The sequence below is a fragment of the Chaetodon trifascialis genome, chromosome 7, assembly GCF_039877785.1.
Source record: "Chaetodon trifascialis isolate fChaTrf1 chromosome 7, fChaTrf1.hap1, whole genome shotgun sequence".
NCBI lineage: Eukaryota > Metazoa > Chordata > Actinopteri > Chaetodontiformes > Chaetodontidae > Chaetodon > Chaetodon trifascialis.
Genome location: NC_092062.1, coordinates 20,180,502 through 20,205,339, shown reverse-complemented (window position 1 = coordinate 20,205,339; position 24,838 = coordinate 20,180,502). Strand labels below are relative to the sequence as shown.

General features: G+C 42.5%; 3 protein-coding genes across 4 annotated transcripts; 1 reads left to right on the top strand and 2 right to left on the bottom strand.

Annotated features, from left to right (window-relative positions):
* Positions 1 to 2,602: 2,602 nt before the first annotated feature.
* Positions 2,603 to 14,315, bottom strand: LOC139333619 (protein shisa-7). Its single transcript, XM_070966169.1, has 6 exons — positions 13,604 to 14,315; positions 9,055 to 11,561; positions 8,081 to 8,235; positions 7,510 to 7,575; positions 7,036 to 7,221; positions 2,603 to 6,814 (listed from the first exon to the last, which is right to left on the bottom strand). Exons 2-6 carry the CDS (start codon positions 9,819 to 9,821, stop codon positions 5,892 to 5,894), a joined length of 2,097 nt encoding a protein of 698 aa, XP_070822270.1. The 5' UTR covers positions 9,822 to 11,561; positions 13,604 to 14,315; the 3' UTR covers positions 2,603 to 5,891.
* Positions 14,316 to 15,649: 1,334 nt separating this feature from the next.
* ube2s (ubiquitin-conjugating enzyme E2S) lies at positions 15,650 to 20,124 on the bottom strand. The gene is made up of 4 exons (XM_070965524.1): positions 19,939 to 20,124; positions 18,870 to 19,017; positions 17,367 to 17,557; positions 15,650 to 17,277 (listed from the first exon to the last, which is right to left on the bottom strand). The coding sequence occupies exons 1-4, from the start codon at positions 19,939 to 19,941 to the stop codon at positions 16,906 to 16,908; spliced, it is 714 nt and encodes a 237-aa protein (XP_070821625.1). The 5' UTR covers positions 19,942 to 20,124; the 3' UTR covers positions 15,650 to 16,905.
* Positions 20,125 to 20,904: 780 nt separating this feature from the next.
* On the top strand, positions 20,905 to 23,837 carry josd2 (Josephin domain containing 2). Of its 2 annotated transcripts, none has more exons than XM_070965764.1 (5): positions 20,905 to 21,207; positions 21,475 to 21,603; positions 22,930 to 23,055; positions 23,197 to 23,391; positions 23,655 to 23,837. In XM_070965764.1, exons 2-5 carry the CDS (start codon positions 21,482 to 21,484, stop codon positions 23,764 to 23,766), a joined length of 555 nt encoding a protein of 184 aa, XP_070821865.1. In that variant the 5' UTR covers positions 20,905 to 21,207; positions 21,475 to 21,481; the 3' UTR covers positions 23,767 to 23,837. The 2 variants fall into 2 exon arrangements, with proteins under 2 accessions (XP_070821865.1, XP_070821866.1); XM_070965765.1 differs by having other exon boundaries at positions 21,145 to 21,328.
* The last annotated feature ends 1,001 nt before the right edge of the window (positions 23,838 to 24,838 follow it).

Below are 24,838 nucleotides of genomic sequence, written 5' to 3'. Positions count from 1 at the left end.
TGGATGAAATGCATTTACGAACACAAGTCAAATACATTTACTCTCCTCCATCCCAACAACACACAATCGAGATCTACACAATCGAGTCTGTTTAAAAGGATCAGCCCCAAATCTACAAATTAAATTCCAGATCAATATGATGATTAACAAATATAGATATGAGATATGATTTGTGTTCTTCTAAAGCTGTGATTAATGTCATGGGTAACTCAAGAACTCAACCTCAGGCTATTCATCATTCGATTCATTCATTTTAATCACAGATATGTGAATAATTTCAGCTCTGAGCCTCCCTGATTTTTAAGGATGGTAATCATGGCAGGGTTAGGATGCTAATTGTGTGCACACAGCATGTAGGACACAGAATCTTTTACTCAAGACCATCAAAAGAACCGGGAAGCCTCAAACATATGCATTTTGAATATTAATTTGTCTTTTCAGGTGAATCTTACCTACAGTCAGTGGCATCAAATGGGCATAATTTGTAAATATAATAGGAAATATGGTTTAATTTACTTTGGAGATGTACAATGCATTCATATGAATGGTGATAGGTGTTGGACAGTGTGAACAGCTTATAGAATAAATAATGTGTAGAAGAGTCAGATATAATTCATTTGTTCTGCTTTCTTTAGTGTAGTCTACATATTAGTGTTCCTTGTGTAAGTTATAGTGATATGTTTAAGGGTTAAATGATAGGAAACGCTGAGTGAAGGCTTCATGTGGGTTTTGCCTCTGAGCTGAGCATCCACTGAACCTCCTGGTGGTGAAATGTGCAAATTACAATGATTGCAGTACATCAGTGGCAGCCAGCACCTAAATCAAACATAATAATTTCTGTGCCCTTTGTGTACCTCCTCTAAAAAAATATTTCTGTATCCGTACTGTGTCACAGTCTGCTCTTTTATTTAAGCCTTATTCAAGCCTTCATACATCTCAGTGCAATAAATGCATTCACAGGAGGTTTTAAATATGAGCTCCATCGCCCGTACCTCACTCTGAGGATCCAGCAGGTACAGTATGATATAACTCTGCACTCAGATGGTCTCGAGCTGTGAATTATATGAAGACAATTTCACCTTTTCATTTCATTTAAAAGCACAGTTGTCCACTCCCACTGGCACTGTATAGCCTGACTGTGGCTTATACAATATCTCACATCCTGGTGATGTGGGATTTTATCATGGACCCACTCTGTGTGCTCACTAGTCTATTGAAGACTAAAAGGTTTTTTGTTAATATCAAGCTTTTGGTTCTGGTTTGACTCCATATACAACACTAATTTGTCTTGTGATTATTTCTGGAATCTCAATTTCATAACATACTGCTTCTGTCCAAGCCAGAATTCTCAGAGCTGCGACTGGTTTCACAAACATGTGTTAGACATTTTAGCAAAAATCTGTTTCACTTGGTTCAACAGTCGTCATGGAAATTTGTGATAAAATGTCTTTGTAACCAGTGGTGGAATGTAACAAAGTAAATCTACTGTACTTATGCATAATGTTGAGGAAGTCTTAATTGTACTCTACCTGAGTATTTCCATTTCATGCTGCTTTATACTTGTACTCCAGGGAGAAAGAAGCCTATTGTACTTTTTGCTCCATTAGATCTACTTAACCATATAGTCGCAAGTTACTGTCTAGATCAAGATTTTACCCACAACAAATATGTGGAGTAATGCACAGTTATAGATTAAACTGCTCATCAGTATATATATATATTTTTTTTAAATAGCTCCACCTCAACCAGCAACTGTACATAAATGCATCTGTAATAATAATCCAATAACACACAATATTCTGAATGTAATACCATATTACTACTACACAATTACACTCACAGAGCTCATTTTCTGCTTTATGAGTACTTTTACTTTTGATACCTTAAGTACATTTTACCAATAATACTTAAAAGACTCTCACTTAAGTGAAAATGACTTCTACTCATAATTAAATGCAAGTCTGTCAACAGATTTTCTGCTGAAACAGAGACGTATCTCACTGGCTTGCCATGTGTTTTAGTTAAAAAAGAGTGTTAATTTAACTACATTTCATAGCAAATTAGTCCTATTTAAGAGAGTACAGAATTACCTTTGTGCAAGCAATGGACATAGAAATCTATGTGACTAACAAGGCAATCGCAACAGGGCACTTGAGAGGGTCTGTAGGTGCTATTCAGTCCTCCAAAATTAAGAGGAACAAATTTTCCCTCAGAATGTCAGAAGTCTAAGATGAAGCATAATTGCGTGCCATAGAGCTCAGTTTACATGAACATTGCTGCAAAGCAAGCTGCATGGTGCTTCAGTGTTTGCCTCTTTAAGAAAAGAGTGTGACAGGCCTAATGGCTGAGTTTAAAATATTCCTAAAATAAGAATATATATCAGTCACTGGATGACAGTGATGCCTGGGTTTGGTAACAGTGATAAGCAATGTGCCAGAGAAGTAGACATAATTGCAGAGGTTGTGGGTGACTCAAGCATTTATGTGTCTCAGGTAGAAAAAACAGAGATCACAGATAGATTGCAAGTAAGGTAAAATACGAAAATTCAAGAACATTTATGTAAGAAACCTCACACTCTGTAATGAATGATTTTTTTCCACCAACTTTATTATACAAATTCTGTCGTATCCAAGGGGATCAATGCATTGAACAATAACAAAAGGGTTACTTTGAAATTCATAGACATGAAAATAAATCCATGAATTTAATTACTGGACGTGGTCCCTGTCCGTACGATTAACTGTTGGTAATGCTTTACATTTCAGGTGGCCATTAAGCATCCTCTCTCTAAATGAATTCATAATGGTAAAAACACACACCATTTTCATTCATTTCTTTCTGATAACTAGCCTGTTTTTAGCTCACTTGCCCGTGTATTAGTTCTCAGTTGTGAAAAAGAAATAACCCCTGTAGTTTTGTCGGAGGCTATGACAATAGAAAGACAACAAAATGTTATGAGTTTGGCACTGTACAATTCATTAAATACTCACACAGAATTTGCTGAATCCTCAAATTAATGTCAAAGAGATCACTCAAAATATTCTGATTGTACTAGCTATACAAAATACAATACTTGCACAAATTAGATTAACCATTTATAAAATTGTGATAATGAGTTTCGATGGATATGGCTTGTGAGATATTACAGACTTTGCTACAGACCTTTTGTGGCTCTATTAAAAAAATCTAATACTACTGTATGTCATCTGTCCTATTTCCCTGAAAAAAGACACTGCACTCAAAGCATTCAGGTTTCCTTTAGACCTCCATTTCTCTCCAACCTGTGTAATAAACATTCATCCAAACACACATACATTATGGCATCATGGGTTTAGTGTGTACAACCCATAAGTAAGTTATTGGGTCAGGCTGCTGCAAGTGGAGACTGTCTCCAGTCTGGTGGTGTTTAAAACTTCTGGCCCATACCAAACACATCTATCCCTCGCTGGTTGTTAAAACACCATCATCTCCACATACATTTAGAAGGCTGCAGATTTTTTCAATAGACGTTTTTGTACCCGAGTGGAAACCTAAGTAATCACTTGAGATCAAGGAGTCATAAGGCCGATGTCTAGGCACAGTACATACAGCTGGAAAGTTGGCCATATAAGCATAGATGACCTTAAAATCCAGGCATACTGTAAATGCCTCTCAATGAAATGGAGCTGGCATGCATCAAGATTCAGAATGTTTTAAAAACTTGAATTTATGACCAGATGTATGAAAAACCAACTAGTCATGAGAATGCTAGTTATCTAAAAACAATAAACACTTAAATCCCACCAAGTAAAAGAACATCACATCATAAGATAATTGTTAATAATAACCATAACAGTTATAATAATTATTAATAATAACAATCCATCATATTCATAACAACTACATTTAGCACTGTGTATAGGAAGATTGTCCGAATGAAATCTGTGTTTCTGTTTAGCAGTATTTCATCTCTGTATCCTTTCACATGGCTGAACAAAGACCAAGCAGTAACAAGTTCCTTCTTTGATCTGCGTAATGATCTCTGATTTCTGTTGACTCCCAAAAATAAATAAATAAATAAATAAATAAAATCCTCGCTCAATACAATACCTTCCATTGATCAGTCACACTTACTTTCAGCCGTGCTCGAACAGAATGTAAACCTTGAGGATGTGATACAAAGTAAGTTTGTATCTGGTGCAAATATCAGGGGATAGATTTGTGCAAAGTTTTGTCTCTGTGTTTCTCTTTGAACTGTGCTTAAATTGCTCTTGTTTTTTGTACACATTAATACTTAATACATCATGACAATATCAACACAAAATCAAGAGAAAGAGATAGCATTTTATATGGACCACAGATATCACATACTACAGTATATAGGATAGGATAGCCCTTAGTATTGATAAGCGTTGTTATTGATGAAGATTTTTTTTCTCTTTTATGTTTCTTTTTTTTTTTTTTCTTACTCATACTGGCTGAAGTGCGTTATGATACAGCAAGGTCTTCGTCTTGAGGACGGGCAGGGCTTCCTAACCATCCGAGTCTCTTATGGCATGTGGAGCCACGCAGGAGAAGGCCTCAGGTCGCCCTCTCTCCTGGCTTGCTCTGAAGCCAATCCTTTGACTGTACAAAATATCACTGACTTGTATAATTTGTCACCTGGTGAGAATAATAAAATGGTGATTGTCAGACCAGCTTCCTCTGTGGTATTTTCTTTGTATCTCCATAAATGGCTTTGAAGGACAGTTGTGTAAGTGCAACCTCTGCGTCATGTTCCTATTCATTTGTGCTCTGTAGAAAAACCTTTGCTCTTTGTGCACAACCTACATTAAAGCAGGTTGCCTTTTTATTGGTAAACTGAACACATACATCTGTTCTGTTTCCTCTTGACTCGTCTACGTTCATGTCAAGATGTTTTTGTAATAACGTGACAGATGGCTCTATATTATTTGGTAGCCCATTGTTTTGATAGTTAGGTCCTGATCTATAGATGGGAACATGAGGGAAAACTCACCCATAACGTAATCTCACATCAGTTGACACTGCTGAAGTGTAACAGCGATCAGAGTGTGAGTTCCTCTGGGGATTTGATCTAAGGTCACATGGAAAACTAGGCAACCCAGGCATCAGATTGGTAATGTGGGTACGTCCGCAGTTTAAATCGGGCGCAGAGTCCTGCCAATAGTGTCAGGCTGCTGGGTCCTGGTCAGAAACAGCCCCCACCCGGTCCGCTCATTTACATAGGAAGCAATAAAAATCAGTTCTGTCTCCCTGTGTCAGGATGAGGATGGCTCAGCAGAGCGTCAGATCTCCAAAAACCCTCACCAGGCACACGGTCCATTCAGCCTCATCTGGTCCTTTCACCCATGAGATTCAGTTTAATAAATGATTGTGGGTGAGGGCTGAGTCCAGCAGGCAGTCGGCTATGAAATTCTGTGATACAATATTCCACACGGTCCTCCTCTTCATCGACCTCTTTTTTTTTTTTTAATATCGTCTTGTTCCCTATCTAATATGGCTCCTGAGTACTTTTTGAAAAACATGTATAAAAACAAAATTATGAACAACACTTCTGTTGGTTTTGTTTCACCCTTCCAGTCAGTCTTTCTACAAGTAATGGCACTGCTGTATATGGCAATATGGCAAATTTTGTTACAAAATATGGCTAATATAGGCTATCACATAATTGGAACAGATATTCCCCACTTAGATTTTTAATTAAGTAATCATATTTAAGCAATTTAATTACAAGATAACACTAATTTGAATAGCCTAAACACGTTATACTGTTATAATACTTTATATTTCTAATTTTATGTCTTGCAGTTGTATATCTAATAGTTAAATGCAGAAGGGTGATCTATTCCCATACCTCTGATGAGGGGTAAACTCTACATTAGGCACAGACCTCACACCGTCACCTCATTTTTACTCCCCGTCCTGATCCCCTGACTCCCTCCTCCACTTCCTGCTGACCCCCCACCGCCCCCTCCCGGTATGAAATGTAGCTGCTCAATGGTGTTCTGCCTTTTCGCTGCAAAAGCCATCCTCCTGGCACTGTGGCCCCCAAGCGTTCCTGTTCCCATGACTACTCCCGCCCCGGGCATCTCCCCTGCCCAGCCCATGCCCCCACTCATGTGCCCCGTCATGGTCGTGTTCCTGTCCTGCTCTCGTCCGGACGTGGGGTGAGAGTTCATCTTGATCATGTGGTGCCGGTCCAGGGAGGGTGTGGCGCAGACGTTCTGCTGGGACTGGGCCTTCTGCTGGCGAGGCAGCGTGGGAACAATGCCTCCCGTGTGGGCGTAAGGATCTACAACCCCCATCCCGCCGACGCCCATCCTCTCCTCCAAATGGTCCGGAGACATGAGCAGCCGTTCCTGCCTCTCCTCTCTCCTGTCCTGGGTCTTCCTGGTGAGGGTCTGCGTGTTGGAGTTCTTATTGGAGGCAGCCATGGCTTTGTAGTACTGGTGTTGCTGGTTCTTGGACAGCCTGGACAGGGTGCCTGTGTTGCCAGGGACATCACCCATGTTGAGCAGCTGGTCAGTGGACTTAACTTTCCTCGGGGGCTTGGAGAGAGTGTCGTAATTGGGGTTGTATTGTGGCTCTGGGGGATCCAGAGGATAAGGATTGGGGGTGGGTGAGGCAGGCATGCCAGAAGGCGGGGGCGGGATCCAGGGACGGACTGCATGCCTGGGGAGGGTTCCTCTCCCACTGAGGGTGTAGTCTCCACCCCAGTGGAGGTGGTGCTGAGAGGACTGGAGGGCCGGCTGGGCTGTGTGAGGCCGGCGCTTGGTGGTGCAGTAACCAGACGAGTACTCATCAAGACCTTTTTCTGGAAGCCAAACAAAATTTCTCTGAATTGTTTATCACCACAGAAAATAGCATCAGCACATAATGACACATCCTGCACTTTATGTCAGAGTGTGAATTGTGTCACCATGTTTCAGTACCGATAAATGAGATGAAGCAGCTGCAGAAGCAGCTCTGTTAGGGGAGCAAGGGGCAGACAGACTGATGCATTTGTCCTCATGTCTCGAAAATCAAGGTACTTACCGAGGCGTTTGAGTGAGGAGTATCTGTTGAGCTCAGGCTTGGTGGCGCTCTCATAGGAGGGCGGCAGCTGAGCCAGGTTGTGCAGGGAGTGGTGGAAAGAAGGCTGGGATTTGGTGTTGTTGTGTTTACTGGAAAGCAGGGTGCCTCCAGCTGCCAGCTGAGCATTGTTCATCCGAGGGGTGCGTTCTACAGAGACCACAGGGAGAAAACGGCTGTGTGTTAAATGAGATTTGCTCCTCTGGATATAGCGCACCGCATGTAGCAGTGTGCGAATCTGCTAACATTCACTGGAACAGACAGATTTTAACTCGCTTTCAACATCCACACACGCAACTGAAGCTATGATAATCATTATTATTGTGGGGATGAATGAGTCTACTTCTGAGCTTAAAACAAAACGGAACCAAGTAAATGACACATTGTGGTGATTACATGAAATTTACAAAGGAGAACGGCTTTCGCCAGCTGCCTTACCAATAGTCGCAGTGTGTTTGGGGCTGGAGCCTGATGAGTGGATGAAATTGTGTTGCAAATTGCCCACTGTAAGTAAAAAGAACACAAGGTAATCAGCCCAAAATGGATGTCAGGCAGTCTCCATCTATGGTGCTTTAGCATAGAAGATCAAGGGAACTATAGACATTTATGAATCTGCGTCAATTCATTATCACATCATCTCACATGCACAGAGCTTTTCAGCATCATCACATAAGGCATATGTATTTTAAAGCACTAATTTCCACAACCCTGTTCATTTAGCTACTTGAATCTTGAAGTGGAGGCCTGATATCACACAGAGAAGTCACAGATATATTTTCTCAGTAACCACAGCCAGTACAGACAAATCACTGATAGCAACATTTATGATTTTGCACACCACTGTGCAGGATTTTCCCCCTAATGGTTACAAAGACATCTTGGTGGTGGGACAAAGAAAAAACCTGCATTCACATGCAGATGTGACAAACACGCTGTGCCTTGACATACAGAGGACGCAGTTACAAAAGCTCTGATCGTGCTACTCATTAATGCTCTGAAAGCCCCTCACATCTGTTGTCCTTGCTGGGCAGTCCTGGGGCATAAAGATTTTTTGGAGGTCTCCCCAGTGTCCCTTGTCCATCTCCTACAGCCAGAGCCACGCTGTTGTTTCTCTCATCCTGCTGGACTGGGCTGGACTGGTGCCGCAACATGTCAACCAGGGCTCTAATGATATAATAAACAGAAGCACGAAGGAAACACAAGATAAAATTGACAGTTAACTATTGGCTGTATGGCTGACGATCTTATCACATCAAATTCACATTGATAAAACATGTCTACACAGTGAATATATGCTTATTAGTCTATATTTGAGGTTTGGGCCCTCTGTAATGTTTTAATATTTGTCATAAAAAATTGTCTTCACAAGGTATCTTATTTTGTACTGTGGACTGGTTCATACTTGATTCGCAAAAGATCATATTAATGTGAGGTTGAAGGCTCACTTAATGTGAGAGCAATTTACCGAACATCCATCTTATATTTGAAAATAAAATACTGCATTTGAATTGTGTAAGAATCAGCCACAGTCCTTTTTGCACAATCACCCACCTGCCAATGGTTTGGATCTAAATTTGTGCACAGTGATGAAAAACAATACGCTATTAATCATTTGTAGTCTTTAAGGGATCAACCAACGCTCACTATCAGACTACAAGCATCATCCTCCACTACTGGAGGCCAAGATAGAAAAATGTGACCTGTACAAAAATCCAAACGTGAACCTGTATTGCCAAGATTACGGGCCGCACATGAGATAAAAAGCTCAGACGAATCAAAACATCCATGAATTCTGCAGCAGCCACTTGATGAATATCAAATATGTTTCAGCCGATGACTAACAACATTATTCTGAGCCCAGAATGATGAATCTGGGCCATTTATGGAGTCCTGAAAACCTAATTTCATACATACAGCATTAAAAGGAAATAATGAATTCAGCCGTGAGAGGTGCTGAAAGGAAGCTTTTTTTCAATGTCTCACCTGGGCATGTTGAGGTCCCTTTGGTTGGCTTCCTGTTGCACCTTGTTGAAGACCACCTTGATGCCCACAGCGACAGCCACCATGAACACAACCACACCTCCGATGACGAAGCCTGTGTTGTGGCTCTGCTGCTTCAGTGGATCAAAGTCTGGGTCAGGACCTAATTCCTCTGGTAAAATCATGGAGTCTGTTTGTGGCTTGGCCCAGTCTGGAGAGTCATAGTTTTTACAGCTGTCCTGCTCCAGTTGCCGGCTTCGCTCTGGACAGCAGAAGCGGTAGTGGCAGGTTCCACAGCAAAAGACGAAGGTGTCCTTGGAGCAGTTGAAAGCGCTGTCAAAGTGCCCCATTACGTCATAATAACCCCGACATACATCCATCCATACATCCATCAGGCGGGGCGGAATGGGCGCTACCTGGGCTGCACCTAAGGGAGGTGCGAGGGCCTCCGCTGAAGTCACATTCTTGGGGAACATGACCTGGGGAAGGGGTTTCGGAGGTGCCTCAAGAACTCCCTCTGAGGTTTCTGGAAGTTTCTCGGGGCTTCGGGACCTGCCTTGGAGAGCGGCTGGAATGATATTGGCCTGCATGGCAAGAAGCAGGAGGGAGGGGCTGGGGCCAGTCTTGGGCTGCTCGGTGAACGGCCTCCCTGAGCGGTCTATGTGCTGAGGAGGGGGGGACGGAGAGGTCTCCACAACAGTGGTAAGTGGGGCAGTAAGGAGGGAGAGCAGGGAGACAGCGAGGACTCGGAGATTGGTGGTGGGCGTCATTTTTACATGACTAAGAGATCTATTTTCTGTTGTTGAGTCAATGCAGTTGCAACACTGTATCCGCTTTTGCAGTTTAACCCACTAAAGTGGCATGTGAAATATTCAAGTAGCATGTACAACTGACTGGATATTGATGATGTATCAGTAGTTTCATTCAGGAATGCTGGATGATGAAATCTGAAGCCTGTTTTGTGTTTTGTCAGACGCTGAGTATTTTATATGGTGTAAGAATGCAAAAGGTCAGGAACAATGAAAGTGAAAAGGACTTACACTATCAAAATCAGTCGGTGGGTTTCAATAATTGTTGATAATGGTGTTCAAATGGTTTTAATTTACCGGCAGAGAGGAACTCTGAATGCGTAATGACTTCATCTTTTGCCCTCCAAAACCACCTCTCAAGTCTAGAACGCTAAAATGGATGCATCTTTGCAGAAAGGACAAACTGAAAACAACAATCTTCATGCTTTTAGTCCTTAATGCCTTGTTCTACATGTCCCTCTGAAGAAAAGTACAAATATCTGATGTACTGCTAGATGGAATTACGTTTGGTAACCACAAAGGCCAGTAAAGATCAGCAACAAGTATTTTCAATAAAATATGGCAGTCCTATACATTCCTGTGCTGATTGTGGCACTTGAACAATAATCTATGGCCCGTGGTTTGTCAAATGTAAACAGTTTTATCTGTTTTGTTCATTCCTGGATGACTATTTTTAGTATGGCACTACATACATTCAGAATTGGCACTTAAATAAGCTGTAAGCAATTATTTTCTGGAAAAATGTATGAAATCTATAATTGTTTTCATATATTTGGTGTTGTTTGGCATTGTAAACACTTAAATGTAATTAACAGACTGCATGAAAACAGCCTATTAATGATGCCTAGTTTCTCTTGAGGGACTTGTGTCCATGTTAACTTGTTCTAGGCACTCGTCACATCTATAGATACACTGCGTACTTTATCTGTCTTTTCTATGGATGAATTAATGTGCATCAGTGCTCGCCTGGCACGGACTGTTACTGTGATTGGGCCGGGGGGTGATAATGAGGGAGGCTCGGCTTAAGTGTGAGAAGACTGTAACAGCTGAAAATTAGGAGTAAGCATAAACCCAGGAAACGACTCCCTGCCTGCAAAATACATTGCAAAAAGAGGCAAACGTCATGGATTTCAAATGTTCTGCATTCAGCTTTGAGGCACAAAAAGTCGCCCGTGTCATTCAACTGTACCACTAATTAGACATGAACTGAATGGCGCATTGCTTCTCCGTGTGACATGTCGCTCTAAGTAAAATTATTCCTGATTTGTCTCCGAGGTTCAAAGAATATCACTTTTGTTGAGAAATATGTAAATGTGTGAAGTTATTGTGTTGGAGGTGTTGGCAATAATAGACAGAAGCAGATCTGTCTCCCACAGAAATTATAATTATATGTAATTATCAAAACGTCCCTATCTGTAGCAGAGAATGTAGGCACAGATGGGGGAGACAGAATGCTGAAATCACTGAGGGCTCCACTTGTTTCAGTTACATGCCCCTCTGACCTTCTGAGGAGAGTTCAGCGGAGGAAAAACGAGAGACACAAAGCAGCAGTTCTCCCACTGACTAATGTTCCAAAAGAGCTCTCTCTCTCCCCGCCAGAATTTCTCTTCTGTCGTCTCTAAACGTTCTGCTTGATTTCCAGAATTGTCTTCAGGTTTGCACATCGACAATCAAACCTGGAGCGCGTTGGCCGAGCGTCCGCTGCAATGCAAACGAGAGACACGATTAGAAAGGAGCCCTGCAACCTCTTCTCCTCACTTACCGACACCCGGCGTGTGCATATTTTGGATGCACGCAACACAGTCATTTTTACTAATTGCATTATGTGCGTGTGCACTGCGAGAAGCCGAGTGTGTTAGTGTGCCTGCTCGGTTGCAGGAGGAATACGCTCCTGAAAAGCCAGTGATAGAGAAAGCGAGAAAGAGAGCAGAGGGATAAATGCAGGGTATGATTTAAATGAGCAAAGAGATTGTGGCGAGCGGGAAGAGCCAGAGGTATAGATGCAGAGACGACCATGAGTGGGAGGGCGGTGTGTGGGTGGCACAGAATCAAGTACATTTCTCCCAGCACTTACCAATACAACATAGCACATCACACAAACAGCACCACCAAACAGATCTGCAAATACAGTCAATGCCACAAACAAGAGGAGTGCTAATCAAGACTGTAAATCAGCTGCTGTTAGAGCACTTTAAGAGGTACAATCTGAAACTGTAAAGGGGCTTTGTGTGCATGAGAGAGACGATAGTAGGCATTCTGTAAACCTCCTTGTAGTCTTTATTCCTTTTGCTCCCTCCTTCTCCTCTTTCTCCCTCATTCTGCCTTTCTCTCTTTCTCAGATTCTGTGCGTGGGTTGAGGCAGCTAACTCTCTCAGAATAGCACTGCAGCTCTGTCTGTGTGTGAGTGAAAGAGGCAGTGAAAGAGAAGGGAGGCAGAATCCAATCTACACCCATTAGCCGAACCAGATTTCAAAGTCACATCTGCCCGTCTGTTGTTCGACAAGATGACACTGATGCCTCGCGCCATCATCTGCGAGGGCTGCTCAACTTCCATTACCACGTTTTCTGCTCATTCGCTTCATGAGAATACTCGGGCCAAATGTCCAAACCACTCCCCGCGACATGCAAAATTACAGTTCCCTGCCAATGCATGATATTAAAAAATTCGAATGATGTTCAGAATATGGAGAGTCAGCCCTGTTGCACCCAAAAGCTCGAAGCCCAATATTCATCTTTCCAGCAAAGTCACTCAATGTAGTAAAGAAGCAAATGTTCTCCTGTATGCATCTCTATACTGTGCAGCTGGAGCAATGCAGCAGAGATGGGAGAGGGAGCGAGGATGGGAACCAAGGGGTGAAGGGGCATACATCCAGCGCTGTGAAGATGCATCCCTGAGTTGCACGGCCACTGGAGGGAGAACAAACCGTTTCCACAGATTCCTGGCATTGCAAGCAACCCCATCAAAGCAAACGGCGCCCTTACTTTCATTGCAGGGTGCCGGCCATGCAACAATTTCAACAGGTGTTTGTCGGAAATGAAACAAAATGGCTTCTTTTTCTTTTGAAACGCTGTTGCAGAACGCGCTGTGGGGTGAATCAATGAGAGGGGGGAAATGCTTCAGAGAAGTCATGCTGATGCAAAAAAACAAAAAAAAAAAAAAAAACAACGATTTAATTACGCTGAAACCGTCGGATCAGCGTTTGCTTCAGTCTTATCAGTAAAATATATGCTGCGCAATGACTTCGCGCCCGCCGAGTGATTTGGACATCGACTCTCCAGACTCTAAACCATCCGTTATTAGGTTAATAAGTTGCAACTTGCAATGAACAAGCATGCGGGTTATGGACATGACTTGCATGTATCAGTAGGCTAAAAGTGCGTGGGTGTATCCGTGCCGGTGTGTGTGTTTGTGAGTGTGTGTAGTCCGGCTGGATGTGTGTGTTATCAGTGGTCTTAATATCAATATGTTCAGAATGTCGCAATGTGCTGGCAGTTGTCGATTAAAGTGCATTAAGTGAGGAAAAACATGCCTACCCAGCACAAAGCCTGTGTAGATGTTTCTGTGGCGCAGCTTTCATCCAAATGTTTTGTTTGACAGCCTCCAGCACAGCTGATGCGTCCAAACAAACGCCAAACTCATTTTTCACCCAGACACAAACACACGATGAAGGTATCAAACAGTTTTGCCTGTAATTCTGGAAGTGCTGTTGCGTTAATAAAAGGTGCATAATGTCGTGTCTTACCTGCGCGTTGCTCTGGGGTTTGATGCTGGAGAACAGCGCTGGAAGAGCCTGCGCACTGTATCTCAGCGTTTCTCAGATGGCAGCCTGTTATTGTAGCAGAGGATGATCAGGACAGCGTGAACTGTTGCCGGATCTGCCACCTGCTTTAAATGCCCGTGTTTTCTGCAAGTGCTGCAGATCTCGGTCGCTCTTGGTGCATCTCGGGCTGTTGTTAATCCATTATCACGGCAGAAAGAAAAAAAAAACGCGAGCAGGAAAGAAAGAGAGAGGAGGGGAGAGAGAGAGAGTCAGTGCCCGACGAGATGTTCTGAGATTTTCTGATACATGTGACAAGGCGATCCAACTATACACTAGATCGGAAAATTCCGGTTGTTGTGCGGCGCAAGTTCGAGTGCAACTGATCCTGGAGACCGCGCGGTGATTCAGGTGTGAGATGCTCAGAATGTCTAACGGCCGGTTATTTCTCCCAAATTTAACTTTTCTCCATCTAGAACTGACTGAGCCTGGCTGCCTTCATAATTTCCAAGCGAGATAGGTTACACGTCTAACTGCGACTGGCCTCACGGAGGTCCGCCAGTGGGGGGAGCGCTGTGATTGGTCGGTCAGACTGGTGCTGATGAGACTCTCAACTCCGCGCTGCTCGGCGCTGACGGTCATTAGGCCCATTCAACTGGTGGCGTTCATCTTTATTCCCCTCCATTTCACTGCCTTCTTTAACCGGATGACCTACGGCCTACATTTTACTGCCTGTGACAAAATATATATATATATATATATATATATATATATATATATATATATATCGGTCAGGGATTTTGCTATTCCAAAAAGTCAAAGGCAGGGATGAGACGAGGCAAAACGAGGGGAGGAAAAAAAACAAAAAAAACCTTACATTAAAGCAGCCGGTCAATTCAGCGAAAGACCTCCGAGATCCAAAGTGTGTGTTATGTGTGTGTATGTGTGTTTCTTTCTTTGTGTGTGCGTGAGAGAGAGAGAAAAAGAGAGACACGGTTGCCACAGCAACTGTGTCATTATGTTGGTGGCAATTATGAAAGCGATGAAAACGGGGAAGGGGAGAGGATTGGCGCAAAAGCTTTAACACTGGAGCGTGAACGAAACTGTCAATTAGACCCAGATCTGCATTGGCAATTCAGAGATTTCTGCAAGTTTAAGACGAGCGGGGACAGATAGACGTCCTCAAAACGTGGAGGAAGAGTGATGGAGAGGCAGTGTGAGGTTTGTGAGAGACGAAGTTGCCTCTTGTTTGGCTTCATTCCACCGTCACACACAGTTAACTGCCTCCTCACGATCCTCGGATCAACAGCACGTGAATGAAACCGGATTTAGGTTTGTGAGTCAATTTTAACCGAGGACTGTGGTACATGAATCAGAATTAGTGATCGCACATTTGACCTAAAGGATGAATCATAATGAACACCGTGGCACTGTATGTGACACAGGAAAAGCCCCCTTTACACCTGACCGACATCAGACCGGAATCATGTAATTTAACAAAAGAAATGTCCGCGTGTTTGCTCCAACAAGAGGAAATGCCATGGAGGGGGGATAGCAGGTAAGAGGTATGCACTTCCAAAATGGGTCTTGGGGAAGGTGTAAAGGGTTATGTGGAGCCCCAGGTGTCTGAGACGGGCCTGATAATTACCTGCATGGCAGGCTGCTATTTCTACACAGGTGGGTGGGCTGCTGCATGTCTGCAGCAGAGGCTGGTGGAGCCCTTCATTAGATGGTCCAAAGACGCTCTACCGGGTGCACTTTTCACTCACTGCTTTGCTGGGGTGGATGCAATTACTGATTTGCTCATAATGGTTATTCCATCACTGTAGAACAGGAGACCACTATAAACAAAATGAAGGACTATTACACGTCACTGAGCAGTAAAAGCTTCACCCTAACATCCATTCCCTGAGGCTTTAGGGATATACACACACCTATCATTGCACAACAGCTACATTTTTTGCATAATAAAAAGGTATGCATTCAAAACAAGATCAAATAAGAGGGAAAAAAATGACTCATTCCTCATTTCACTTCTCGTATTTCAATGTTTTATTAATTTAAATAATTTAAAATGAACACAAAATATCCAGCCAACAGTCTGCACAATGACAGGAGTTTCAGAGGCACCTTTTCCATCCAAATTAACACAGCGCTTCGGTGTGTTTCCTTGGGAAATGTAGGCCCCGCATGCATTTAGAACAGAGAGAAAACCTGCCCTGGAAACCCCGCCAGTGCTACGGGTCGGGTGACGAATTTTATCAAACGTGGAAGTTTTCCTACAGAGATGTCTTCTCAGGTACCCACATGGCTGGTCGGACAGCTGGGTATTTGAGAGCACATGCTGCTTTGTAGGGAAGCAGGGGTAGTTTCAATGAGTCACACCGCTGTATGCTTAATACAGAGAATAAATTATTCTTTCTTTTTTTATATAAAGTAGTCTGGCAGCCTACCCTGTTCCCTTAAAGCCACTGATCTAGGTCTTCACACACAACCACAAGACAGCTGAATATGAACAAGTCAATTATAAACAACTTTTGAAAATACTGAACAGTGAAACAATTTCAGAAAAAATGTAAAAAAAAAAAACTTTAAAAGGGGTTGAGTTTCCATGAAGAAAATAACAGACCTCTTATACTCTACTCTTTCCAAAGCTTTACTTCATTCAGATCACAATGTGAAACATACAATTGATGAACCAGTTGTTACTACTTTGTGTGATGTTAACATTTCTCTCCCAATAGTGACCCCGGCGACTTACTGCATAATTGTTTAGCAAATTCTGCCATTATTTCCTTTCAGCTCAATTTGAAAACCTCATTTGAATATAAGTAACATCCTGGTTTAAACCAAGCCTGGCTGCGCAGTACCCAGTACCATCACAGCAGAAACACATTAAAAAGAGCTGATGTCAAGTCCGAGACCATCAGTGGACAGACATTAGAGGCCATGTTTTGCACAGTGAAAGCCATTCCCTGTATCGTTCATTCACTCCAGGCTGTGGGCAAAATACAACAGATGGCATGATTTCCGCAGTGACGGTTTCCTTTCAAAGAGGAACACATATTTTTCATCGTGTCTTTAGGTATGGAAATAATTAACAAACCTGTAATGCCAACAGGACAGAGTGGTGGCAAGACAGAAGATAAGGTAAGAGGACTAAGTGGACAGTCTGGATAGGTGGTACAAAGAGTCAGAAAAAAGGGAACAAAAACATCATCAGCACACTTCGATATTTATATTTACACACTCTCACGCACATACACACAGAAAATTATGCTGAGGTATTAAAGTCGCCTCAATGCACGCTTTTTATCTGCTTTCTTTTTTCCTGCTACATTATTAGTGCTACTACTACTACTGTTGCTATTGCTGGTGGTGGTACTGGCGCCATTAGCTCCATTACCCAGAGCTGCTGGCACAGCTGCTGCACTGGGGCCCGCTCTCTTTGTGGGGTCACCTGCGTGCTTCTTCGGCTGTGGGCCGTCATTAGGGTCCTGAGGTGCCCCAGAGGTCCCGCCGGGCCCACCCATGGCGTGAATTTCTGTGAGAAGACGAGCTCGGGACTCGTATTCTGCATAGTCCTCTAACAGCAAACGCCCGGCCTCTTCGTTCAGCGCAGACTCTGGATTCGGATGGATGAGAAGACACTTGATCGTCTGTGGGGAAATAAAGGAGGTGGAAATGTAAAAGCAGTGGAGGCAACAGAGGCTGACACTCAGAGCGACAAACTGATAGTCCTTCTTACAAGTAAGACATGTCTGAGGCCAAGTTCTGCCTTCCAGTCCCTCTTCAGCACGTTGACACAGATCTCTCCCTTGTGACCCACGTTAGGGTGAAAAATCTTGGTCAGGAAATACCCCTTGGGTGGAACCGCAGGGAAGTCCTTCCCGAGGACCAGACGCATTCGGAAAACGCCACCAGCAAACGGAGTTCCCTCTGTCAAAGCATAAAGAATTCATTTGATGAACAGCACGTCCTGACTGTGCCAAACATAATAAGAAATAGGGTCGTGGAGCGGCAACTGAGTCAACTAACAAAAACAATGTTGCATCCAAGTCAGCCACAGATCAGTTAGTTCAAACTTGTGCCTTTATCATTATCCAACTGGAGCATGAAGAAAACTGTCATATCTCCTCTAATGAAAATCTTAACTTATGAAATACAATAACTATACTGCACCTTGAAAATATGTCAATTTTGGATGCAGTCTGTCTGCATATAACAAAGTGTAATACCATTCCTACTTTGTAAATCTAATGCATTAATGCTCATCTTAAGGAGCTGTTTGTCTCAGGCGTAAATGATTCATTGAGTAAAGGATATAATATAGGCAAAAAAAAGTTGTTCCATAGTGGCAGAGCTTAACATCTAAGCTCGGATAGTTAACCACCAACGACCTAAACATAGAGGAGCAGACAAGCCATCATAAGCGAGGCAGGTAGACAACCAAGAGGTGTTATTACCTTAGGATAATGATAAAAGGTTGGCCATCAAGTGAAATCACCCTTCACTGCCAAATAGTTATCAAGCTATTTTACTGAATGTCAGGTGGTGGTGCAGCTGACATACAGTAAGCTGCGAGTATGACACAGCTAAATTCAAAGTTGTAATTAGGAGTGCACAATAAGCCATGAGATGAAAGTTAGCTGTTGATGAAAAACTGGCATTATCACAACAAGGAGGTCATAGGACAGTTTTTAATTACTTAAGAGTGGACATGATCAAGCTAATAAAGAACGAATTCCAGTTCAACTTATTCTAGGCTTTTTTCGTAAGCTGACCTTTAAAATGAATGGGCTGTTTAATCAAGAATCATGTGATTGTTGCCTGACTGCATGCCCAATAATTAAAATGACAAAATACATGCTGTATATTGGCATTTCAGTAATTCAATTTGACCAGAATTTCAGATGATTTTATGGTCAAGTGAGACAGCTCAACACGAATACTGTCTCATGGACAGAAACAGATCCAAACTAATACTGAGCTGTGAAAAGACACTGCTGTGTGAGATTCTACAAAACTTAAATGAATAAAAGACGATATTGATGACGTATCAGTGCTGAATATACTGTTAAGTGTCTTGCGATGCAATCATTTCCTACTTCAGGAGTGCACACACAGCAAGGTGCAGACCGGTGGGAGCTTCAGGGCAAAAATCTAAATGAGCACTGTGATGTGTTTATATTCTAAGATGTCTTATCATGGCCAATGCCAGCTTGGCACGACACCACACTGCAATTCTTACCTGGTCCTTCGATGGCTGTATGCAGCTCGGTTATGTCTTCCTCACTGGGATAAATCTTGATACCCTCAGGAGGGTCTGCCGCTAAAGCTGAAACTTCTTTGTAGACCAAGCGAAGAACATGAGGGGGCAAATTCTCCACATTGGAGTTCTGTGAGAGAAACAGAAAGATGGTTTAGCCAACTACTGTCAGAGAAACCTTGAAGTAAAGGGTATTTTCACAATGTTGAGGGATGGTAATGCTGCTTTTTTGACACCGACATACTGACTCTGCCTACTACATTCATGATGGCCTACAACAGCTTATCATTATTATTATTATTATTATTATCATCATTATTATTAATTGTGTCCACACATGCATACTAAGTTACTAACAGTTTAAAACAACCGGCATTAGACACCATCATCAACATCAATTAAAACCCTTCCTATTTTTCTCTTGTTGACATGCACACGCGTGGTGCTCTACATTAGGGTCCTCTTCATCAACTGCTACTCATCATCATATGTTCATCATCATTCACCTCTTACAAATGAGAAACCTTGAACTGTTTTTGGTCGAGTTTACACTTGTAAAGTAAATGAGGTTACACCAGCAAGTGTCAGTATCCTTATAGAAGTCAAACATGTTTCAACTTCATTTTCTTAACGTTAACATTAGCTCATCTGGCATCGATATCATCACGAAAGCAGGTAACATTAATAAAACTGTAGGGTAATTTTTTACATCTGTTCACAACCATTCAGTCGATGGGTTACGTTCACGTTAACTTTAACGATAGCTTCCAATTACGTTAGCAGTCATGTTACTAGCCTAGCCTCAATCTGATAAGGTTCATATTAAAGCTACTCGGTGGTTTTAAAACGGGCGATGCAACATCCATTATCACCAGTTTATTTATCAAGCTATACAAATGTGGATGATGACTCTTAATTAATGTCAGGGTCTCCAGCAAGTAGACACAACCCAAATTAGAAGCTCGACGGCTGGCGGCAACGGCTAACCATCGGATCAAGCTAGCAGCTACTGCTATTAGCCTTTAGCAATAAGCTCAACCGTCCCACTTACCATCTTCAGAAAGAGTTCTGCTGAGGCGGTGAGTGTCTGGCTGGTGTCAGATATGAAGATATTTTTCTGTAATGATGTAAAAAAAACTATCTTTGATGAAAACTTAGCCGGGTCTCACTGGTTACTGTTCTTTCTTCTTTTCCTTGACACAGGAACAAAAATACAATCCAGAGTTTAACTTACCACAGACCAATGGGCACCTTAGTGACGTTAAACGTCAGAATCCTTAAACCAATCATGATACAGTGTTATCGAAGCGTCACAGTCTGAAGCCCAATCAGCCACACAGACTCGAAAATATGACCGACGCTCGTCAGCCATAGGTGCGTTTGAAAAACTCACATCCCCCATGAAAAAATACGGCTGTTCTATGAAATACGACTAAGATGCACAAGACTCAGAAGAGAAACGTTCACCGCAAAGAACTTCTTCCAGAAGCAGGGGAAGGGAGGACAGTCACGAAGAGAGGATATTTAACTAGTAGCAGCAGATACATAGAAAACAGCAAAAATAGGCACAGCTCACAATAGTAAAATGCTTAAGTAAAGTTTACTTAGTTAGGATTACTAAAAGTACATAAAATCACACATGCCTACACAAATGTCAAGGATTCCAAGACTCACTGAAGCCCACAACCCGGTTATGAGCAACAAATCATTGCTTAAATGTTTGCTTTGTTCTCACAGCTGCAGCACTGCCATGACTCAGTGAAATATCTTTTAAAATATCCAGACTTGATTGATCGTGACTTAAGACACTAACTTAAATAGCACACAGTGATGAGTATTTCTACACATTAATGTATGGGCTTTAAAGTCTTATATAATTAAAAAATAAATAATAAAAAAATGTGATATGACATAAAGCATAAAAATATAGATAGGTAAAAACTGTCGTTGCCAGATGAATATTAGTATAATGTATTAACTGTAAACAGCTTGTATGAGAGCGTCAATAACCAGGCTCACCACTAGAGGGCGCTTCAACATAACGTCCACAGTCACCAGACCTGACAGTCTTGGTGGAATGAGAAGGCTTGTATGCGTATCCAAGATAAGTTTCATTTTACTGTATTGTTGTTTGAACGAGTAAAATAGAATCACAGCAGATTAAAAGTGACCGATTTTCCAGTGCTGCTGTGAATACGTGAATGGGCGTGTCGGCCGCACAACAACAGCATCACAACAAAAACAACCGGTCTGCTTCCGGTTTCTGGATGTAGCTGTCAGACTCCAGCATCTTTTTAACTGGGAATCGCTTTATCAGCAGGTCAGTAGCTTCATTTGGCTATTGTTGATTAATAGTAGTTAACTTTGCCATTGCTTTGCAAACAGTCAGCAACCAAACTAGAGTATAATCTTTGGGCTGTCACACTTTAGCCTCTGTTAAGGTAAGCGCGAGCTAACGATTTTGAAGTTGTCGTTAGCCTGAATGGACTGAAATTTGTGCTAACGTTAGCTACCACGCACTCTGCTCCATGGTAGCTCATGTTTACTCCTCTAATGGTACCTCTCCTCTGTGCTTGTGTGTGGGAAGCATTATTATGAGCGAAGGAGAGGTGTTTCATGAGAAGCAACGGTTGGAGCTGTGCGCGATTCATGCACTCAACAACGTGCTCCAGGAGCGGGTGTTCACCAAGGAGACGGCCGACGACATCTGCAAACGGTAGGCGAACGTTTTGATCATGTGTCGGTGTGTTACAGGGAGTGGGAACAACAGATTTAACTGGTTTGCTTTGCCCAAAAAGCACATTCACATTATCCGAAAATCCGAGAAATATTAGGCAACAGTAGTCCCCTGACTTAATATTGCCCCCAGCCCCATTTGTGACCCCAGCACTGCGTGCATTCTCCATAATGTGGAAACATGCGTTGCTTTGTGACTGTTACGCACCTGCAGGTTATCACCTCGTCAGAGTTACTGTTTATGGGCTGCTTTCTGTCTAGAATGATAAAATGTTTGCCAGACATGAAACCAACGCTGAATTTCTCCTCGGGGATCAATAAAGTATTTCTGATCTGAAATCCAATATTTCCACACACTGTGCTGTCCACTGCCACAGCCTGCCATAGTTGGTGGACATCAGTGTGTCCACAAAAATACTTTTTAGCATCTAACCTGCTGCTGCATAACAGGTCACAAAGAAATGCATTTGGGTTTTTTCTCCAAAGGGTGGCACAGGGGACGCTGTGTGTCTGATTTATGGATGTTCAGGTTGTTGTCCACAGCCTGACGAAAAAGTCTTCCACCAACTCATGTTTAAACTGCAAGTGCAAACCAAAACTTAAAGTACTGCGTTGTGTCCCATTGTCTCTAACAGTAAAGTCAAATCGACACAACTAAAGTGTCTCTATATACTGTGGCTATTGTTCATGATGTCATTTAGAAACTTAATATACTATGAGACGAGTCCTGTTTTGTGTAACTCAGGACCTCAACTAAAGAATTTCCTGCTGGAAACCCTGTGACTTCATTGCCTAACAGAAACTTTGTCCTGGTTGTTCGAGACATATAGGTTTTATATGAATGAAAAGCGGTTCTGTCGCTGTATCTCAGTTAAATTGGAGCCCCTCGGCCTCGGAATGACCTGCCGGAGGAGATAAAGCTGCACAATCACTTCTTTTAAATAATGTCTTAAACCCATTTTTAGGCTTGTCATCTTTTCATTGCTTTCATTCTTTTTATTTGTATTTATTTATGTTAACATTTTTGCATTTTTACATATTTTGTCTTCTTGTTTTAACTTAATCTGACTTTTTCAAAGCACTTCGTACTATTATTTTTATTATTGTTATCATTAAATCGCCATGGATGTTGGGCTTTACAGTCAGGACCAGAGTCAAAGAGTGTGAAGAGATTCATACAAAAAGAGAGCAAACAAAACTTCAGAGCCGTGTCAGATTCCCAACACCCAAATTTCAAATTGAGCAGTAGCAAAGACGAGGTGGATGTTCCCTTTAAAATGTTGTGCCTGTGTCTCCCTGTCTGCAGGCTGGCTCCACAGTGCGTGGTGAACCCTCATCGCTCAGTGTTAGGCACGGGGAACTATGACGTCAACGTCATCATGGCGGCACTACAGAGCAGGGAACTGGCTGCGGTGTGGTGGGACAAACGCAGGTGAGTGAGACACACTCAAACTTGAGTTTTATTTAAGTGTGAAAAGTATCATTTTATGTTGAAGGGATAGTTCCTCTCAAAACACACATTGCTTTTCATTTCTATATCTCTAAAATCTATCTCTCAATATCTCTCCTGCAGGACGGTTCAGAGCCTTTGCATGTCAAAGGTCCAAGGTTTTATTCTCAATGTCCCATCAAGGGTATCACTGGGGATCGTGTCCCTCCCACTCCGACGGCGGCACTGGCTCGCGGTCCGGCAGGTCAATGGACAGTACTACAACCTCGACTCCAAACTGAAGAGTCCTGTCTGTATTGGGGGAGAAGCAGAACTACGGTGAGAATCTTCTCCATCTTTAAAATGTTTTCCAGACGTGTAATCTCTGTGTGTGGGGGTCCGCTCTGAGTTACATCAGGACTTGGCTTGTGTGTGCAGCTTGAACTGTGTCTCAGCGAGTGAGTCATCCCACATGAGTGGTCACATGGGGCTTACTTCACTGTTTGTTCGTGATAGAATGCTGCACTCTAATAATCTGCCCTCTGTCTGCGTCCGCAGTTATTCTAACCTTGTGTCTTCTGTCGTCTTTGTTTCTCTTTCAGCACATTTCTCAGCGAACAGCTTTCTCAGGACGTGGCAGAGATGCTCCTGGTTGTCCGGCGGGAGGTGGAGGAGGACGGTTCATGGCTGAACTCTGACAACCCCAAGAAGTGATGCCTTGGGACAGGACATACCTTCACATAGCATGAAAAAAACTCCTCTGGGATAATGACAGACTTTTGTTTTTTAAAACAAACACCTCATTACAGAAAACTCTTCAGGGAATGCACTAAAACTACATTTAATATCTACACACAGACACACACAGAGGAGATTCCAAAGAGAAGCAGAGGCGGGCATTTTACTCCTGAAATGAAGAACTGTTTTGATTGTAAAAGCTGTTGCTCTGATATGACCTGTGTATCTGCGTCATTGTGCTCTTGGTACCTTTGTTTTAACACTGGGAACGTGCATTGAAGCTAACAAAGTCCAAGGCAAACGTGGCCTAGCTAGCTTGATGATACTTTAAGTTGTGACATATGACGGAGCTTTCACTGTTTTGTGGTTGGATAAGTGCAGCGTTCATGCACGACAAACCATCCACAGTAGGATAAGTGGACTACTTCGATTACTAAAACATCGTCAAGATGGTTTAACTGAAGTTGCCACATTCGATGTCGTCAGACGTTTACACTCAAGTCACCAAAAGTAGATCAGTGTGTACACAAGGTCACAACTCATCAGTTATCAAGCAGCAGCTGAGTGCACCATCTCTTCCCAAGACCTTCTGTTGTAAACCTTCTATGCACTGCAGAGTTAGATTTGTTAGCACTGTTTGTCTTTGCGTGTGTTCATACAGACACAGGTACTGTGAAGGCATCACCTGGTGAGGCATTGAAGGACCACCAGTGTCTTTGCATGTTGTTGTCAACACTCTGCAAAAGAGGTCTTTTTGTCCTCCAGGCAGCCTTTTTTTCCTTTAGCTTTAGTATGAAAAAAAAAAAAAATCAACTTGCAGAGATTTGAAATGTGGTTGAGATCAATAATCCATCACAATGAACATCGTGTACCTCCTTTTGTTTTTGCCAAAGTTATGTTCTTGACGTGTGGTAATGTAGCTGGATCCGCACAGTATTGAAGCTTTGACAAAGTGAAAGCAGATGTAACTTTGATTGCGATCCATCTGAATCGGGTTCAAGTCTCCACAGGTTGAGTTTCACACAGCTCTGTCATGAATGAAAGCCAG

Excerpts from the sequence above, each read along its gene's own strand:
- LOC139333619 (XM_070966169.1), bottom strand. The coding sequence starts at position 9,821 with ATGACGCCCACCACCAATCTCCGAGTCCTCGCTGTCTCCCTGCTCTCC. Across the intron at positions 7,576-8,080 it reads GCCCAGCAAGGACAACAGAT|TGGGCAATTTGCAACACAAT; the intron begins GTGAGGGGCTTT and ends TTTTACTTACAG. Across the intron at positions 7,222-7,509 it reads CAAACACACTGCGACTATTG|AACGCACCCCTCGGATGAAC; the intron begins GTAAGGCAGCTG and ends TGGTCTCTGTAG.
- ube2s (XM_070965524.1), bottom strand. Across the intron at positions 17,558-18,869 it reads TACAGCCATCGAAGGACCAG|AGGGAACTCCGTTTGCTGGT; the intron begins GTAAGAATTGCA and ends ATGCTTTGACAG. Across the intron at positions 17,278-17,366 it reads GCCTCAGACATGTCTTACTT|ACGATCAAGTGTCTTCTCAT; the intron begins GTAAGAAGGACT and ends ATTTCCCCACAG.
- josd2 (XM_070965764.1), top strand. The coding sequence starts at position 21,482 with ATGAGCGAAGGAGAGGTGTTTCATGAGAAGCAACGGTTGGAGCTGTGC. Across the intron at positions 23,056-23,196 it reads GTGTGGTGGGACAAACGCAG|GACGGTTCAGAGCCTTTGCA; the intron begins GTGAGTGAGACA and ends TCTCTCCTGCAG. Across the intron at positions 23,392-23,654 it reads GGGGGAGAAGCAGAACTACG|CACATTTCTCAGCGAACAGC; the intron begins GTGAGAATCTTC and ends TTTCTCTTTCAG.